Raw genomic sequence first — 20206 nt, forward strand, 5'->3', positions numbered from 1 at the left:
TCATTTGTTTGAGATATTATTGGAACCGCTATAATTCAACACCTAGAATGATTCCTTAGTCTATGGTCATCAAATTAAAAATATATCCAAATCAACAATGGCGAATGGCGATTGTCGGACGCCGGGGAATATCTTTTATTTTAATTCCGTTTCCAAGTGAGACCAATGTTTTTCCTTTATAATGTCAAAACAAGGCAAAAGAAAAATTACTGTCGAAATTCCAAAAACGAAAGACCTAGCCAACAGACCTAGTGTTTTCGAGCGTCTCGGAACCAAGAAAACTAGTGCAAAAAAAACAAGTGAACATTGTAGACAGTGGGCACAACACGGAAGTTGCGCTTACGGTAAAAGTTGCAAATTTGCTGCCACACACACATTGATTAGCCCTTCAAAGCAGCGGGCGGCTAATAAAGACAGTGAACAAAAACGATTAGTGAAAGATGATGCTAAAAGTAGGCTTCATTCGGCAGTAGTCGTCCGGTCGGGCCGCAGTCCCGATGGTGAAATTGACAACTGGGATCAAAATGACCTAGAATGTGTGGACACAGACGAGCTGGAGAAACGAAGGCTCCAGCTTCAGCGTGAACTCGAATTGCAGTTAAAGATGGAATCTGGAAAAGATATGCGGAAAGAAAAAAAGAAGCCCGTATCGAGCTCCTCGTCTTCGAGGAGCTCCAGCTCTTCAAGCGTTTCTTCTTCGTCATCTGATGGCAGCTCATCTTCCTCTTCCTCTGGACGGTGAGAATATAGAATATTAATATCAGAAGAAGAACTTTTGCCGTCAAACTAGTTCTGGGGGCCTACCGCGAAAACCGAAATTCGCAAATTGCAGGGATCTTTCTCTTTTACTCTCACTAAGACGTAATTAGAGTGACAGAGAAAAATGCCCGCAATTGACGAATTACGATTTTCCCGGTAGCCGCCCTGTACTTAAACGCAATATTTGGCGAACAAAGTTCTTATTTATATGTATGTATACTCTACTTTTGACCCGATCCGTGTTAAACATTCAATCCTCTAAAAATATAGGTAAATGATACTTATTAGCTTATTACCATAGCTTAAACTAGTCAGAATGTACTGAAAATTAAACTTTCAAATGATATACAATGTATTTGGGTAATTTAAAATTCTTCAAAATGTCAGGTAATTCCTTTCCATTTCCAAGTCACCTATAATTGCATCAATATTAGATTGAGAGTCCATTTTCAGAAGGACCACACAATTTGAATTATTCCGAACTAAAATACACCTTATTACAAGCAAAAAAGAATATATTGTTTGGTTGAAATGGCACTAATAATCTATACACTTTTTCAGAATGTTAAAATTAAAACTAGTGTTAGTTTACTTCCAGAAAAATCCATACTAATTAAATAAACATAAGCGATTTTTAACTACAGTCAACTTCCCAGGGATACATATAAGGGAATGATTTACTCTAGCTACAGAATAGGTAAAAACAGAAACTATTTTAACATTACTAAGCACAAAAATTTGGAGCTGAATAGCTATTTTTATTCTATAGTTTAGTAATTATTTAACAGTAAAAGTTATAAATACACGAAATCATTCCCACACCCAAACCTCCAATGTATGATATTGAATGAGCCATTTATTTTTAAATTGTACACTAACATTTTTTGTATTAGCAAATTTTTGTGTCTTAATAGCAGAAAAACACTGTCCCAAACTCTCCATACATTTTTCTTTCCTTCCATACAGAGATCATATCTTGGGACACTATGCTTGACTTTTATTAGGATTGAAAGCTCATGATCATACACCACACTCGAGGAGGCATTCATAAATTTATTGATTTATTTGCTAACATTACTGCAAAATGCCTACTCAAGTACACCACACTCGAGTAGGCATTTTGTGGGCATGTCAGTTAGTAATGTTAGCAAATGCTCATGATTCTGAGTAAGAATAACATAAAAAATTCCAAATCTGAAAAAAGAAAAAGAAATTGAAAGAATGTGAAAGTGTAGTGTACAATTTTAAATAAAATGGCCCAAATGTGGAAGGATAATCTATCTGTAACCTCTTCACACTCTAACTGCTAAACTAATTTAGATGAAGTTTTGTATTGAGATAGTTTGAGTTCTGGGGGAGGACATAGGATTGTTTTTATCCCAGAAATCATCATTTAATTGGGTGAACATGGAGATGACATTTACTATGGAAGATATCAATGGATATCCTAATTGTAGACAGATAAAGTCGTGGGCAGAAGCTAGTTTATGTATGATTGTTATATATTATGTGCAAAAATACGGATGTTGACTGTAGTTAAAATAAATTCTTTCACATCATTCATGAAATATTTCACTAGAAAATCATTAGAGAAACATATACCAGTGTCACCAGTCATTTTTGCAAACCATATGCAAGTATTTCATATATGCTCATTAGCTTATTGTCTTGACTGTTTGAAAAAAGAAGCTGACATGACCTATTAGTGCAACATCCCTATTAGTCCAAGATCCCAGAGCCACCAGACAGAACATATAGTGTTAGTATGTACTTTTATGTCTGCATACTTGCTATATTGGCCCGACAGCCATTTGTCCGGTAAAAGGCTAAACTTTTCTTAATATTCTCATGGCTGATTTTTATGTATGTTTTAGAAAATATTGTTAAAAATTGATAATCAACATTGCGAGACCATTTCTTCACTCTTATAAGTTATAATAATTGAAAATTCGAAAAAGTCAAATGTAGGAGCATAGCTGTGGTTGATATACCTACAACAAATTGTGTCAAAATATTTTCAATAATGTGAATATCCAGAGAGGAAAATCAGCACTATGTTTGTATGAAAAGGCGATTTAACACGGGTTCTCCACTTTCGTCTTAAAAAACAACCTGACTGCTGTTATTGTTTTGTAGCTAGCTAAGGGGCTAATCCTTTGTCTATTGTAACTTAAATCGCACGTGCTACTTACTTGCATAAAACAACTTCGTTCGCTTTAACCATTATTAAATTACGACTCTATGGGAATTGAATTGCAATAAGATTAAATATCAACTAATGGAAAAAACCCTTGAAAATGCATCTGGTGCCTACAGTTACTGAGTGTGTAAGGACAGGGTTCAATTGTTATTAAAACATTCGGATGGATTTATGATAAGTATGTATGTATTTATTGAAAATATTAATAAACAAAACAAAAAAATCAATCATTACATAAATAAGCGGTTAAATAATAACATTATGTATGTTTTTTAATTTCCTTTACTTTTCTGGTTCGAATTCATATCTATTTATATTATATATTGAATATTTATTTATTTTTATTTATGTTTTATATATATATACATATGCATTATTTTATGGTTATTTTTCTATCTATACTGTACATTTGTATCAATGTGTATTCAAAAAGTGCATTTCATTAATTTGAGTGATTGTAAACTTTTGTTTGTGTTTGTCATTCATTCACTGTTACTTCTGTTTTACTCATTTCCTCGAAGGTTAACTGGAAGAGATCCCATACAGGGATAAGTTCGCCTTTGTTGTATTTAATTTACGCTGTAACTGTGTTTTTCGTGTTTATATTTCTATGTACAATAAAGTATATACATACATGTATAGTAGGTTAATCCGTTTTACAAATAATCAACTATTGTATTACAAATATCGTATTACAAATAATAAAATATGACTTCCTTAATATTGGACACCAATTATATGTACATATGATTTTAAAAATAAATAAAAAGTATTTATTAAATCAACAGTAATTAATAAAACAAAAATAATAAACATTTTGTAAATAAGCATAAACCTTCAAATAACCTTTTCAGTTCAGTTTTTTCCATTAGTTCATTTTAAATCTTATTACAGTTCCTATAGAGTTTTTATTTAAATAACCAGTTAAAGCCAACAAAACTTGTTTTTAGGTAGGTAAGTAGCACGTGCGGTTTTATTTACAAAGGATTAGCGTTGGGGCCAGCTACAAAACTAACGACAATACTGCAACTGCATAGCGGGTGGAATCTTAATTATTATTATAAAGTAATTTGATGGACTCTATCCTAATGTATTCTGGTTGTGAGTGTTGTTCTCAAAGTATTTATTTTATAGGGAAGTAAGGCGAAAAACTAAGAAAGGGAAATTGAAAAGAAATTCTAGTTCTTCATCTGATGGTGATGCACCAGCTAAGAAGAAAATTGTAAAAAGTGATAGTAAAAGAGACAGAAGTGAAACGAAAAAAACAAGTGTTAAAAAAGACGACAGGCTTTTGAAAAAGAGTGATGTCACTAAGAAAAAACCCCTGTCAAAAACAGCTCTAGGTAAAAAATCACTGTCACCAGGAAAGAAATCTGGTGGCACTCCACCAATTTCATCCAAGAGTCTATCAAAGGCTGTTGGCAAACATGGTAAGTCTCCAGCAAAGCGAGACAAAAAGAGTGCTTCCCCACATTCAAGTAAAGACCGGGAAAAGGACAAAAAAGAGAAAGACAGAGACAAGGACAGAGAAAAGGAGCGCGAAAAAGAGAGGGAACGCAGAGGCGGACGCAGCCGATCGCCCAGAAAAGGTAGGTCTAGATCACCTCGTCACCCTAAAGACCCCAGACGAAAAGAAAGTTCCGAGAGAAGTAGACCAGTTTCACCTAAAAAGCAAGTAAGACGGGAAGGTAGCACTGATAGACATAGAAAGCGATCTCCCAGTAGGGACCGTGATAGAGGTCGTGATCACAAAGATAGATCATTAGAAAGAAGGAAAGAAAAGCATGACGATAAAGATAGACACGATAGAAAGGATAGAGGCCGTGAGAGAAATAAAGAGGGTAGTAAACGTGATGATGGCAAGCGTAGAGGTCGTGATAGAGGCCTAGGTAGTAGAGGACCAGATAAAGGTCTTGAAAAACCAAACAAGCCTATGGAAAGACTGCTGCCAAGGCCTGAAGAGCGTTTAGCTGCCCTTGCGGCTATTTCTAATAGAGCTCTCGAAACAGATAAGAATTCAACTACTTCTAAAGATCGTCAGGATACACATTCGGAAAGAGGTGGCCGCAAACAAGATAGGCTCGAGCGCGATAGGTCAAGTAAAAGAGATAGAATTGGTAGTTTGGATAGAGAAGGAGGTGATTACGAAATGGGTATGGACCGTAACTATGACCATGGTATGGATCAATATGAAAGAATGGATGATCGCTACGACGACGGTCCTAGGGACGATGAAAGGTCACCGGGTTACGCTAGAGATAGACATTACGATCCCGGATACGACATATCCGGTCCACCCAGAGGGTATCCTGAAGATGAAGATAGAATGTATGCTGACCGCATGGGTGACCATCGCGGTGTTGATATGGGTAAGAATTTTAAGCAATTCATGTGGTCTTACTCTTACTATAACTAACCATAACCATCCATGTCTATGTGAACTAAGAAGCATACATACTCTTCTCACATGGATTCCCTGTGACTTCCACTTGCTATGATACTGATATACTTCTTTCGCTCCATAACATTCTATGCATGCTCGTCGGTTTTGGGTACTCTTTATCTCATCTTTCCTAGAATTTCTTTATGTTCAAAAACCGTTAGATAACATGCCCAAGTACAAATGTTTTTTTTTAAGGATACGACGACCGACGTCCACATCGCGACCATTCTTGGGAAGGGCGCTCAGGCTCCATGGACAGAGAGCGTTATATGCATCAACACAAAGAGTGGGACAGCGAGGACTATCGCGGCGGAGACTGGGGCAGAGATCGACATTGGCCTATGCATGAACCACAGGTAACTATTAAGTTATTTTTATTACTCCTTATCGTAGATAGATCTTTCACAAGGCAAGCTGTTAATCTAATGAAGGTTAAAAAAGTACAGTATTTTTGTAGCAGTGAAAGACTTCCATTGCTGACGATGAATTCATATTATGTGTTTCTCAATTTATATAATGATTAGGACATTTTATCATTCTCTTGCTAATTTTTATCACGTACATTTCTGTTCTTAGGTGAGCATTTACTACCAAACTCTTTACCAGTACCAATCCATTGATTACCGTAAGAGAGCCTATGAAAATCCATGCTTTATCCTGTCCCACATATTCCTTGGGTGTCCCTTTCGTCATTTTGGTATGTTTTTATGTTACTTTTCTTATTATTTTAGGTATTTCAAATTATTACTCTACTCATTCGTGGAAATTGTGTTTACAGATGAACGACTGGGGTGATAAGGACGCGGATATAGAAGGGTGGCATCACAGAGGACACCCGACGGGACCACATCGCGGTCGAATGCATGGTAAGTAATTATCTATCAATGGTATGGTGCGGCCGGAGGTCGCGCGAAGTTTTGGTTCGTAACTTCTCAAATAGTATATCCTCCTTACACCCAGAAGCAGTTGTTATGTATTTAAATTTAGAACTCATAAATTGTGGAATACGTACAATAATTAGTACGCGAGGTCTCAGGAGGATATACCAGCCTATGAGCTACGAGCGAAGTAAATATGTAAGACCGTTCACAATCGGTATTGACACTTTTTTTCAGATGATTATAATCGTGGTATGAGAATGGACATGAGAGATAAACGGCGCCCGCAGCGGACGGAGCCGGAGGCCGGCGCCAAGGAGGCCGCGGGCGCCGCGCCGCGCGACGCCGACGCCGACGACAAGCCCGTCCCCGTCCCGGACGACCTCAGCGAGATCAGCGACGATCCGGATGATATTCTAAATAGAGAAGATGTGAGCATTACTTCACCTCTATTTGAATATTGGTTCTTTTAACACTCTAACCTTCTAAAGCAAATTTTCTTTTAAAAAACCAGTTACGTAAGCACCTCTCCAACTCGCTCAATGTTAATAAATGGTCCGCATGTTACTTGTATACTTGGGTACATAATATATATTTATATGTATATATGTATGTATGTTGTGTATATATGTTATATTGTTTAGAATAACTTGATTTGTATTTCATATTCCCTCTCGTTGTGTACAATCTTTTTTTTTTTTTGTTAGGGGGAAAATGCATTCCGCATACCACCCGGGTGCGGGGGGTGACCCGAGTGGTTATGTGGGACTCCCGTCTAGGCTAATGGGGCCCACGGTATACCCACTAAAAACCCCCCTGTATGCCGCCTCGCCGCCGTATTGGTGGGGTTACAGGAACGCTTGCGTACTCATCCGCGACCCCACCGGCGGCAGCCGCCCACGAGCGACTCCTTCGCTAAAGCCCGAAGGCACTTCACGCTAGGCGCGCCAGATGGTTTGACGCGCCTTCCTCATCGGCCTCCGTCCAGCAGTGTAGCGGACCCCCCCCGAGCCCGCCACAAGGAGGCCACGGGCGCCAGAAAACTCCCCAGCGCCCGGCGACAGATGAGGTCAATGGTTCTGCCGCAAACCACAACTCGGCTGCAGAGGACAGGGCACGGAACACCGTAACACCGACACTCCTCTTCCTCTGCAGCCCCACCAACGCCGCTACAGCGGAACGGCCCCGCCAAGGTCGCAGGGGATAGGGAGAGTGGCGCATCGTGATACCATCACGCCTCTTCCCCTGCGATCCCAGCTCGGCCGTCGAGGATAGGGAGAACGGCTAATCGCAACGCCGACACTCCTCTTCCCCGACGGTCTACCTCCAACGCGTCACAAGCGGGCTTACTAAGCCCACTTGGAGCGTCCTACTCGGGCCAGCCCGCACCTCAAACAGGCCGGCCCTGGTTGCCTCTTCGCTTCACCGTGGGTGACCAAGCCACAGCTACTAAGCCCCTCCACCACGACAAGGTGGGCAACCCGCGGGGGGGTTGTGTACAATCCTGCACTAACTGCAAGTTTCTGTTTGATCCAATGCTCGAATGCTAGAGAATGCCTTAAGGCATTAAGTCCGCCATTTGTACAATTTTATATCGTGCAATAAAGTTTAGATAAACAAATAACCTCGTAGGCCTGCCTCGTAGTGTTGTGAATTTAAGCTTCGACGCGTAAACTACAAGACTCGAGTCGCGACTGCTGAGTCTAGAAGCCTTGAACCTTAAAGCTTCGACCGTATAAGCCTCAAATTAATAAGTTCGCGTTGCTGCTTACGATCACAGAAACCTCGAGTCTTTATGCCTCAAGCTTTAAAGCCTCCTAAGCTTTGAAGGTATAAGTCTATAAGGTTTGGAGCATTTAAGTCTTAAAAGCTTCTAACAAATTAGATCAAACTATGCCATTTTTGATAGTAATACAGGGTGGCGAGCGATTTTAACAGCGTAATCCTGAGGTCATTAGAATTAAAAATATATTATTTTTTTGTGAAATAGGGGAAAAAAGATATTTTATTTTGACTTTATCGCATTTTTGTTAGTAAAATATCAATTAGAGTGGATAAACAATACCTCTAAACGTAAAGTTAAAGATTTTTTTCGACTGCAGATCAATTTTATTAGTGACATCAGTCTTTTTGCGATCTGTTAATCACTACACACAGACGTGACCACAAAGTGGTAACGTAGTTAGGTTCATTATATTCTTTTAAAAAAACACAATAATACTTTCTGCCTAGAACACTCATTGTTTGAGCTCTTAACGCTCGACTCAGGCCTTCGACGTTCGGGGGGCTTGAGCTTTCAATGGGCCCCGAGTTTTTAAAGTTTGTGCTCTCCATGAGGCCCGAGTCTTAAAAACCTACTCTTAAGAGCTCGTAAAAAGCTTGAGTCGTTAAGGTTCTGAACCGTTTTTGAGCTCAAACCTTCAACGCTTAAGTCTTCAAAGCTTGAACCTTCAAGGTTTGCGAGTCTTTAAGGTTTCAAAGTCTTCAAGACTAGTCTTTTAACAACACTACTGCCTCGGCCTCAAATAACCGTGACATTTTTAACATTAATTCAGTAGTCGACCAGTGATAGTAAACATTCGTCCTAGATTTGGACATACATTATATCATGTCTCCGAAAACAGATCCTATTCTTTTAGGATAACGGCACATAAAGCTAGGAAGCATCTTGTTTAAATACATACTTAGTTAAGTCATAAGTTCTGTCACAAAGGTTTTGACTGAAAATATAATACTTGATTTGAAAGCTTGTTTTATGCTGATCAAAACGTAATATAATTAGTTTAAAGTATAGATCGCGTCCTTATTTACTATTTGTTTACTTTCGGATTGTCGTTAGACGCAAATACGCGGCTGGATTGTGAAAAACTATACTTTACAAAAGCGAGTAAAAATCAGTGTCATATTAATAAAATAGGTAAAACTGTTTATTTTATAAACAGTTTTAAAAATAATACTTTTCACACGCACATTAATTATGTGACACGCTAATTTAAAAAAAACAATACACATGAATTATATATTTTAAAAAAGATCCCGCTTTTGTTTTTTAGTTAAGATTCAACCAAGAAAAATAAACAAATAGGGGATCAAAAACCATTGAACAAGTCGCGTATTTTTTGCATGTTTTGTAACATTTTTCCGAATAAATAATACATAGAATTATGCAAAACTGAGACAGCAAATTACGTTAAAATATACTGTAAGAAATATACTGTAAAGAGATCTGTACCTATAGCTTTTTGTCAGTCAAAACCTTTTTGACAGAACTTATGACCTGACTTAAGTATTTTGATAATGAATGTAGTCCCTAAATTCTTATACTGGGATGTCCCAGTCATGATGAAATTATGTCATTTGGACTGTAGTTTAATTACCTAGTTTCAAAATTTCGTTTAAATGCTTTGGGTTTGGGGCTGTCCTTTATCAACCCTACATGTAACCTTACGTATTGTGCTGTTTGTAAATATGATGAGTGTTTTTATTTCAGATGATTGATCCATCAATGGATGAAGACAGCCAAGCTGCTCAAATGGATGAAAATGTGAAACCTGATGGTTCAGAAAAAGAGTCTACTCAGGTAAATCAAGTTACTGTATTTTTGTCTGTAAATTTAATATTGGCCGGGTTTTTTTTTTGGTGGCACGTTTCAGTCATACTAAATTTACCACCTGATGTAATTTTTATCTAAATTATTCATATATCTTAGGATACCAGTGGTGCTGGAGATGAAAAGGAATCCCAGGGCGCCAAGAACGATGAAGATGTTACTGATCTAGACTTTGAAGAAATATCAGATGGAGAGCTGGAGGAAGAGCGAACAAGAGGTTTGTTTCTTATGCAACTATCAAATAGTTATTTGTTTTACAAGGGGGCAAAGTCGTTGTTTAACCGCTCGTGCTAATATTGGTTTCAAGGCACGAGGGTTAAACAAACTTTGCCTCCGAGTGAAACACAACATTTTTCATCACACCAACGCAAGGAAAATACTAACTATAAATAACAAAAAAAAAATCAAACCAAATCAAATCCAAATGAACTTAATTAAAAAATTATCATCCAAAATCATCATTTAAAAGTCAATTCTACCTTGAATTTTACCTTGTTAATTGGGCACCTTTGCACCCGGTGCAGCACACGGAGGTCTTTTAGAATAAGATAGTAGTTTATTTATATATTATTGTTTTGTGTGTAATTTTTTATTTTTTTTTTATCGTTAAGTAGAATTATTTACTGCGTAACAATTGCGTAAATTTGTATAAGTTCATTGTTTTGATTGTATAATAAAATATTTATTCTACCAGCTAACATAAGGAAACGACTCAAAATTTGCATCTGATTACTTTGCCCCACATGTGGATAAAATGCAACTTTCTCATTAGTTTTTTGAACAATCAAGAGGGGCCTTTGCCAGTTGGTGTGGTGAAAATATAATTTTTAAACTGTGTACATGTAGGGCAAAGCAGATTAGAACAATAATTATTACAAGTTGACGAATTGTAATGGTTTTGGTATTTCAGCTGGCTTAGGAGACGCGCTTGGAGTAGATTGGGCTAGTTTGGTAGCAGATGTACACCGGCGTGAACAAACCGCCCCCACTGGCGGGGCGCGTGACCGCTGGAAACCTGAACGAGTTCTAGCACGTCTCGGCCTTTCTGTGCACATGGCGGGCAAGGACACTGTTCAAGACATACTAAATAAAAATGCTGAAAGTTTACTTACTGAAAAAACTTCCAAGGATGAGCCATGCTCTGAACATCCTCCTGAAAATACTCCGGGTCAGAATGGAAAGCATGAAGAGGATGAGAAACCTGCACTTCCCCCAGATGTGGAGTCTTTGCACCCCGTGGCTGCTATTCAGGTATTTAACTAAAATGCTGTTTTCAAAGAAAAACAATAAAATGAAATGATTTCCTTGTTTTGTTTAAAATATACAGCTCACGGACGAAGTTCTAAGTATCGTAAGAGGGAGTTCCTTTTACCTTCTACACTCGGCGCAATGAACAATCTTCCTAAGCTCTAATCATCCAAACTTGAGAGTTATTCCCTAATTATGGGAAAAAAAATATCAGTAGTTACCACCAAACTAAGTTGGTGGTTGGTTGTAGTGGGATTTTTTTCCTACTTGTAAAAGGTGGAAAAAAAACCGGGCAAGTGCGAGTCGGATTCGCGCACGAAGGGTTCCGTACCATTATTTATAAAAACGGCAAAAAAAATATGTTTGTTGTATGGGAGCCCCCTTAAGTATTTATTTTGTTCTGTTTTTAGTATTTGTTGTTATAGCGGCAACAGTAGCGGCGGCACATCACCTGTGAAAATTTCAACTGTCTAGCTATCACGGTTCATGAGATACAGCCTGGTGACAGACAGATGGACGGACGGACAGTGAAGTCTCAGTAATAGGGTCCCGTTTAACCCTTTGGGTATGGAACCCTAAAAACCCGGTAGTTACCTCTGGTAACAACTTGGTAACTAGTGGGAATAACCCAGACTTGATAGCTGAGGACCAAAAATAAGCATGTAAAGACACTCCTCAACTGAAAGTCGGAGACGGCATAACGCGAGGAATGCCCGCAATGCAATGCATTCTCCAAAGACTCTTTGTTATGACCTAGCTAGATCAATGAGTTTCTTGAATTTGACAGGTGGCAATCGAGAAGCGCAAACGCCAGCGCGCCGTTCTATTCGGATCGGGCTGCGAGATCACGCGCGCCCTGAGCGCGCGCCGCGACCTGGCGCTGCGCCGCCACCTGTGCCAGCTGCCCGCCGCCGAGCGCCCCGCGCACGCCCGCGCCGCGCCCGCGCCCCGTCTGTTCCACGCCGCCCGCGCCGCGTTCATGCAGCCGTCTCTTACTGGCTGACGAAGGTCTTAAATCACGTTGCACCTCCTCTCCTACATTGGAAACGAGTGCAATAATCGAGACGTGAAAATCTCTTTATTGACTTATCAATTACACTAATACGAGTTTACAAAACTGAAGTGAAATTAACTGTGAACTATGTGTGCATAGTCAGATTTGACCATATTGTTGGGATGTGGAGTGCAGTGTCAAATCTAACATTGAAAGTCATAGGTGTAACTTATGACTCTGGACTACATTTTAGTGTTCGTAAGTCATAATTAATTGTTTATTCCGAGTTTTATCCAAATCCGAGTATATGTGGTGTCAAATTTACATTATGTATGTTGAAATAATTAAATATACAATAAATTATAATCAGGTTGTTTTATTTAACTCGTCTTAAAAATATTTTAATCATGATGGAAACAGATTAAAACTGAAATATACACTGTTGGCCTAATTGTAACATAGAGTACTAAATAAACATGACTTGCTGCTATATATAGCTGATAATGAATCATGATGAACTTCATGTAGTTTCAAATCAACTAATTGACTTTTAGTTGACATCCTTGCACAAGAATGAAACATCTTCACCAACTGGGATTTCTGTTTTAGCCTGGCCCCTAAAAAAATAGTAATAAATTATAACAAGTGTACTAATCTGAAGTGTGTAGTGTACTGTAAGTAGTATGTTATGTACCAAACCAAAATGAATATAGGATTGGAGTGCTGTTAGTAATAGTGTAAACACCAACAGCCAATAGGTACCTTTACCTGTACAACATCACATATAATTACTGTTTTATGTACTACTCTCAAGGTATCAAATATATCACACTTCGTCTTTATGATCCCTGCAGTAATAAACTTTATACTATTTATTGCCTTGCAGATATTACTAAGAATATTCATGAAACAATAGAGAAGTCGTTCATAACCTCTCAAAGGGGACCACTAACTAGGGTTTTGGAGTTAGTATTAGTTTATTTCAAAAGTAAGGATTGTTTCTTTGGAAAATTTACCTATTATTTGTTTCTTAGGCACCTTGAATTTTTTTAAATAGTTTATTTAAATAAATTAGTTCATAGTACAGAATTTGCATTTCAGGTAATAAAAAATAAAACATCTTACTTTTTGAAGAGAACAGCACCAGCAATTCCTTTAATAGTTAATTTGGATGCATTTACATGCAACATTGATCCTTCTCGCAAACCAAGGACTGGACCACCTTGGACTTCCAAATACTCATTGATTCTTTGGTCTCTTGTCTCTCCTTTATGAGTCTCACTCTGCATTTCAATATAATGGGGGTTAATATTAAAAGGCACAATTCCAATAGCATCAAAAGTTGGTGGATGAACAATAGGCATATCATTAGTTGTGTTTATACTTTTAGTAGCAACATTCGTTCCGGCGCTGCTGCCTATGTACAAAAGGTTACCCTCATCAACTCTTGTTCTGATTAGTTTGACCAGGTTTTTTTCATACAGACGCTTCAGGAGGAGGAAAGTATTACCTCCACCAACAAATATAGCTTTAGCCGAATTAACTGCAGCTTGCTCATCTGGATATGTATGCAGTCCTATTACATTAAATCCCCACGGATTTATGATTTGTTTTATTTTTAATGTGTAACCATCAAAATCATTCTGAGCGTAGGGCACAAAGATTAGATCATGCACATTATTTCTGAAATCAAAACATAATTTTCACATTTATAAATAACATATGGATAGTAAAGAGTATATTATCGCTACTTGTTAGATTCGTGGTTCTGTAAATCATAAGATAAGGTAGAAGACTTACTTCTGTAAAAATGAGCTTATTTCTTCTTTAGCAAACTCAAGTAAGGAATATCCATGGCAATTTGATGAAGAAAGAAGTAAAGCTTGACGACGAGACTCCATGATGGGCGTTACACTTGCAATGCTACTAAATGGTTTGCCAACAATATGTGATAAAGAAAACAATGGAACATGTAATAGAAAATATGAATGTCGCATGAATAAAGAGATTGCGTAGCGTTCTTTATGTTCTAAGATAGATTGATATAGTGATATAACTTTTAAGTAAATAATACGTTAGATTGTAACAAATCCACTAAATCCAGTAAAAGTCGTCAAAACAAACTTCCCTGAATAGAAATTTGACAATGACACTAACTTTTTTGACATTTGTTTTTTTTTTAATCTGGGTTAGGCTATATTTGCAGTATCCAGACTGGACAATTTTTGCACAATCTGATTGAATTGTCAATTTGTGTAATGTGGTCGCATAATTAAACTGTGGACTGGGAATGAATAGTCGCCCGCGGTATTTCCGGACCGATACCGACCTTCAAACCTTCAAGAAAAGAGCGTAGTCCCATTTTAAATGCTGGCAACGCACTTATAACCCCTTTGGTGTTTCCCAGGGTGTCCATGGGCGACGATAATCGCTTACCGTCAGGCGATTCGTCTGCTTGTTTCCTCCTGTTTGCTCCTCTTATATCATAAAAACTGGAGTTAGTAGATGCTAACCACGGGATGAAATGGTACCTTTCACCTGAGTTAAACAAATAGGCAAATTTGCATAATCAGTACCTTAATAAAGTAATAGACGTATGGCCATGATTTTTAGGGTTCCGTATCCAAAGGGTCAAACGGGACCCTATTACTGAGACTCCGCTGTCCGTCAGTCCGTCCGCCCGTCCGTCCGTCTGTCACGGCTGTATCTCATGAACTGTGATAGTTAGCCAGTTGAAATTTCTACAGATTATGTATTTCTGTTGCCGCTATAACAACAAATACTAATAAAAATAGAATAAAATAAATATTTCTTTCCAATCTCGAGGTTGTCATCCAATCACCGAAGTTAAGCAACGTCGGGCGGGGTCAGTACATGGATGGGTGACCGTTTTTATAGATAATGGTACGGAACCCTTGGGGTCGTCCAGAAATCATGTGATCGTTTAGGAGGGGGGTGGGGTAAGATAAATATCACGATTGATCACGATGGAGGAGGAGGGGATCAGAGAAGATATCACGTGTATTTTTTTTTCAAAGCGGGAAAGCTGAAAACAACTCCGCTCTATTTTAAATGCGTATTTATCCTTAAAAAAACATTCATCACACCAACATTAAACAATTAATATTTAAAAATTTCGTAGCGAGTAGATTCACGGTTTCACAGTTACTTGTTTATTAGCGTCCAATGTGTATTTTTATATGATGTCCAAGCTTGGGGATCTGTACAAGACAGGGATCGGAAACCGGTATTTTTTGTATGGGAACGAAAACGGTATTTTTTCGTTCTTTGTTAATTATTTCATTTCTAATTGGGCAATCTAATAATACGAAGTCGTTATCTAAAAACACAACCGAGTCCTATATTTGGAGTATAAAATAAACCGAAATATACATATGTTTATTTCAGAGTTTTTCCAAAAAACCGGTTCCGATCCCTGGTACAAGGACCTTTTTTCTGAGTTCATAAAAGGAAAACAAGGAGAAAAGAAGTGGTTTCAATCAAACTGTATTTACTTATTGTTAGTTATAACTGTTTTACAATACCTACCTAACACACATTTTTTTTTCCCTCGGAGCGATTATCTCCGCTCCGAATATATTCACTTTATCAAAAAATGTTTGTTAAAGACCTCTATTAGTTTTGAAAGACCTTTCCAACTCCACACTGTAGAGTTGAAGCAAAAAAAAAATCACCCCCCCAGGGAAGGTACCCTAAAAATATTAAAATTTTAGATTTTATTGGACGACTTTGTCGACTTTATTGATTTATGTATTCCTGCCAAATTGCAGCTTTCTAGCACTAATGACCACGGAGCAAAGCCTCGGATAGACAGACAGACGGACATGGCGAAACTATAAGGGTTCCTAGTTGACTACGGAACCCTATAAAAATTTTTTAACAAAAAATTAACCGCCGAAAAAAAACTAAAAGGCAATAAAAAAACCGGCACTAACACGAAACGAATCGACCAACAAAAACACAATAGCGCACTGAAAAGAAAAAAAATAATTTTTGTGTTCCATAACGCAAGTGAATACCTACCCTACAATTATTACAATTATAATCTATTTCTATACACTTTCTATATACCTAATACAATGGCTAGGCTTATATCAATTTAATTACATCTAGAAAGTATGAATATATACATACTTCTGATATCAATCATATAAATCTGCGTATTTATATATTTACAATCTGTTATTTTTGGAGTCGGTGCCAGCCTCAAACAAACTTGAGCACCTTTCTTGACGCCCCTTGTATTGCCTTGTATTGGGCACTTGGTGGAGGTTGCAGTTTTGGAATGTGTTGCGTTCAACTCTTCACTAAAAAAAGAATTATCAAAAAATCGGACTACTCTGTAAAAAGTTATGCATGGTCATACGTTACAATCGGTGAGTGAAAAATCAATCATCCCCTATTTTCCTACCCTTAAGGTTGGATTTTTTTTCCAAATTTATATGGGACCAACTTCGGAGTATACCCTTTCCAATAAAAAAATAATTATCAAAATCGAACAACTCTGTAAAAAGTTATGCGTGGTCATACATAAAAAAAAGCGGCCAAGTGCTAGTCGGACTCGCTCATGAAGGGTTCCGTACCATTTATGACGTATTAAAAAAACTACTTACTAGATCTCGTTCAAACCAATTTTCGGTGGAAGTTTGCATGGTAATGTATATCATATATATTTTTTAGATTTTTCATTCTGTTATTTTAGAAGTTACAGGGAACACACACACACAGATTTTACCACTTTGGAAGTGTCTCTCGCGCAAACTATTCAGTTTAGAAAAAAATGATATTAGAAATCTCAATATCATTTTTGAAGACCTATCCATAGATACCCCACTCGTATGGGTTTGATGAAAAAAGATTTTACCCAAGTTTAATTATAAGTTTTATACATCATAAGAATAAATATATACCTACCTAAGTCAACGAATAAAACAATAACAAACCCGTGTTCTTTTTATTTAGAATGTTATTAATCATTATGTTAAAGAAACGGGAAAATACTTTAATTTGGGTTATTATTTACGGTAGGTCATCATATTAACTACATATCTTATACCTTTAAACGAGCAATTCTTGTATATATATATATTTCTGTGATCTCGGAGACGGCTCTAACGATTTCGCTGAAATTTGGTATATGGGGTTTTTGGGGGTATACAATCTATCTAGATTAGTCTTATGTTTGGGAAAACGCGTGTTTTCGAGTTTTCATGCGTTTTTCTTTCGACGCAGAATATGGTCGCTAATTTCGTATTGCCGGCCACTGTCCGTCTGGTCCAGCGGGTTAAGACGCGGACTGCTAATCGAGTGTTACGGGTTCGAATCTCGCCCGGTGACTAACTTTTGTTTTTTTTTATATGTTCAAGTTTATATATAATTTTTTAATTTTTATTGTTTTAGACAAGTTTAATTTAGTAAAAAAATGTAGTTAAGATTATCACCTATACACCACCATATTACAATAAATAGTTATAACCGAGCAAAGCTCGGTCGCCCAGGTACTATTTACCTATATAAATAACGCATAATGCATTTCTTGTTATTTTGATTGTTATTAATCATTATGTAAAAGAAACGGGAAATAGCTCTATAAGACAGGTAATACTTTAATTTCGGTAATTATATACGGTAGGCAATCATATTAAGTACATATATTTATCCATATACGGGGCGTCCCAAGACTACGGGACATCAAGGGAAAGTACCTTAAATATTGTAGATAGGATATTTTGCTGAAAGAAGACTTTATGTTTGTTGGTTGTCTGGAAGAGATCGCTCTTAAGCGATAAGACCGCCTGTTGTTACCTCTATCAAATTGTCTTTGTTTGTTTTTGTACATTTATTGTCAACTATGTCAGGTGTTCAATAAAGAGTATTGTATTGTATTGTATTGTATTGTATTGTATGTTATTTTTAAAGGTCAGTAATTCTGCATTTAAAGGTTTTCTAAGAATTACTTGCTTCGCCTGGGACTGCTACGACTTAAATGTGAAAAAAAAAATCAACCCTATTTTTATGATGCCAATCGAAAGAATTGATAAAAAAGAATAATTCTTCTTAAGTAACATAGTATTTTAAAAGAAAGGAACAACGTAAAATGTTTGAGTCAAATTTCAAGAAAATTATTATGTCGGTTCGATTCCCAGAAGAAGCAAGTAATTCTTAGAAGATCTTTAAATGCAGAATTACTGACTTTTAAAAATAACGTAAAGTCTTCTTTCAGCAAAATATCCTATCTACGATATTTAAGGTACTTTCCCTCGATGTCCCATAGTCTTGGGACGCCCTGTATAATTTAAATAACGCATAATGCATTTCTACTTCATAATAACTTCCACAGAGAAATGACGTCCTTACAAGGTCATTAGCGTCATGACGTACGAGCGAACATCGGAAGCGCGTGAGAATGAAATAAAATTATCGTTTAAAATTTGTTTTAAGCAATAAATAAACGTAATTGGAAATTACTTATCGAATATATGAGATCCCATCTTTCTTCTTACACGTTTTATAAACAGGATGGAACAATTGGTTTTTGAACGCCGGCTTGTTCCCGTTTATTTATGACGGCGTTTTTAGGGTTCCGTACCCAAGGGGTCAAAGGTCCCGACCCTATTAATGAGACTCTGCTGTCCGTCTGTCGATCACCAGGCTGTATCTCCTGAACCGTGATAGTTAGCCAGTTGACATTTCTACAGATTATGTGTTTCTGTTGCCGCTATAACAACAAATACTAAAAACAGAATAAAATAAATACTTAAGGGGGCTACCATACAAAAAAAGCGATTTTTAGATAATGGTATGGAACCCTTCGTGCGCGAGTCTAACTCGCACTTGGCCGATTTTTTTTGTAGTAGCAGAAGTACTCACTGCAAAAGGAAACAAAACAACCAAGGGCGTAGTACAGTCAGCGTCAAATACTTTGTAGCAGTCAAAGTGGCCAAATTTGGCTACTTTGGTTGCTAAAAATTATTTGACGCTGACTGTACCTGCGCATATGGAACCAACCTTTTGTTTAACAGATTAGGAGCTGAAAATATAATTTCATAGAATTCATATATAACATACATATAGTACGTATATACTTTTCACCAATCGTATTTCGGCTTCTGACAGATAGCAGTATTCCCATTGATGTACGTAATAGGGGTAGATGAGGTACCAGGCGCTCGATCGTGAGCCACAAAATATAGGTTCCGGGACCTATATTGAATTAGTCGTACGGGTGACGCTGAAGTGTCAACATTGTCATCAAATTCGATAAAATATTGCCAAAGAATGCCGTGTTGCGCCTTTTTCCAGTGCTTCAATAGCTCCAAGCACAAAAACAAAGCTCACGGTATCACTTTTCATTCGTAAGTACTGTTATAACATTTGAAAACATAATTTTTTCTAAATAATATTTAAAATTTCCTTGTTATTGAGTGAGCGCGACAGCTAAATAATGCATTACCAATGTGAGAAACACGTTTATCCGAGTGTCAAGTAGGCATGCCCGCTTCATGCATTGTAGAGTCAGCAAATTTTTTATAAATATGCAACTTTTTAAATCATGTGCTCCTATTCCTTGAAACTATAGAATGTAACCGGTTTTTATTTTAATATACGAATAACCGGTTGTTAACCAAAAATCCAGTTTTTCTGATAGTATTTTTAAAACAATATCTTGCATTAACTTGAAACCCAAATATCGGGAATAGTCCATCAAAAATTACTAAATAGTACTTGTGTACAAACAACAATAGGAAAACTATGGACAACATTTTTAACCAGAGCTTGGATTTACAATTTTAATATGCGAGTTATAGTGTAGTTTTAAGATGTATTTATGTATGTTGAAAACTGTGTAAAAATATTTAGAACAGATATTAAATCAATCAAATTTAACTTATTTATTTACTTCCTTTTATCATAAACAAAAGAAATAAATAATAATCATCTCTATTTGTCAAGTAAAATGTTTGACGACTGGTCTGGCCTAGTGGGCAGTGACCCTGCCTATGAAGCCGATGGTCCCGGGTTCAAAGTTCTGATGATGGAATCCATGAAGAAT

At 37.1% G+C, this 20206-nt stretch overlaps 2 protein-coding genes across 2 annotated transcripts; one reads left to right on the plus strand and one right to left on the minus strand.

Annotated features, from left to right (window-relative positions):
- Positions 1-30: 30 nt before the first annotated feature.
- LOC133517979 (zinc finger CCCH domain-containing protein 13-like) lies at positions 31-12498 on the plus strand. The gene is made up of 9 exons (XM_061851504.1): positions 31-738; positions 4094-5328; positions 5598-5758; positions 6181-6268; positions 6518-6711; positions 9771-9860; positions 9990-10107; positions 10801-11141; positions 11926-12498. The coding sequence occupies exons 1-9, from the start codon at positions 182-184 to the stop codon at positions 12139-12141; spliced, it is 3000 nt and encodes a 999-aa protein (XP_061707488.1). The 5' UTR covers positions 31-181; the 3' UTR covers positions 12142-12498.
- On the minus strand, positions 12489-14269 carry LOC133517988 (probable alpha-aspartyl dipeptidase). Its single transcript, XM_061851523.1, has 3 exons — positions 13933-14269; positions 13258-13815; positions 12489-12749 (listed from the first exon to the last, which is right to left on the minus strand). The coding sequence occupies exons 1-3, from the start codon at positions 14127-14129 to the stop codon at positions 12683-12685; spliced, it is 822 nt and encodes a 273-aa protein (XP_061707507.1). The 5' UTR covers positions 14130-14269; the 3' UTR covers positions 12489-12682.
- Between the last annotated feature and the right edge of the window lie 5937 nt (positions 14270-20206).

This window comes from Cydia pomonella, chromosome 5 (genome assembly GCF_033807575.1).
Source record: "Cydia pomonella isolate Wapato2018A chromosome 5, ilCydPomo1, whole genome shotgun sequence".
NCBI lineage: Eukaryota > Metazoa > Arthropoda > Insecta > Lepidoptera > Tortricidae > Cydia > Cydia pomonella.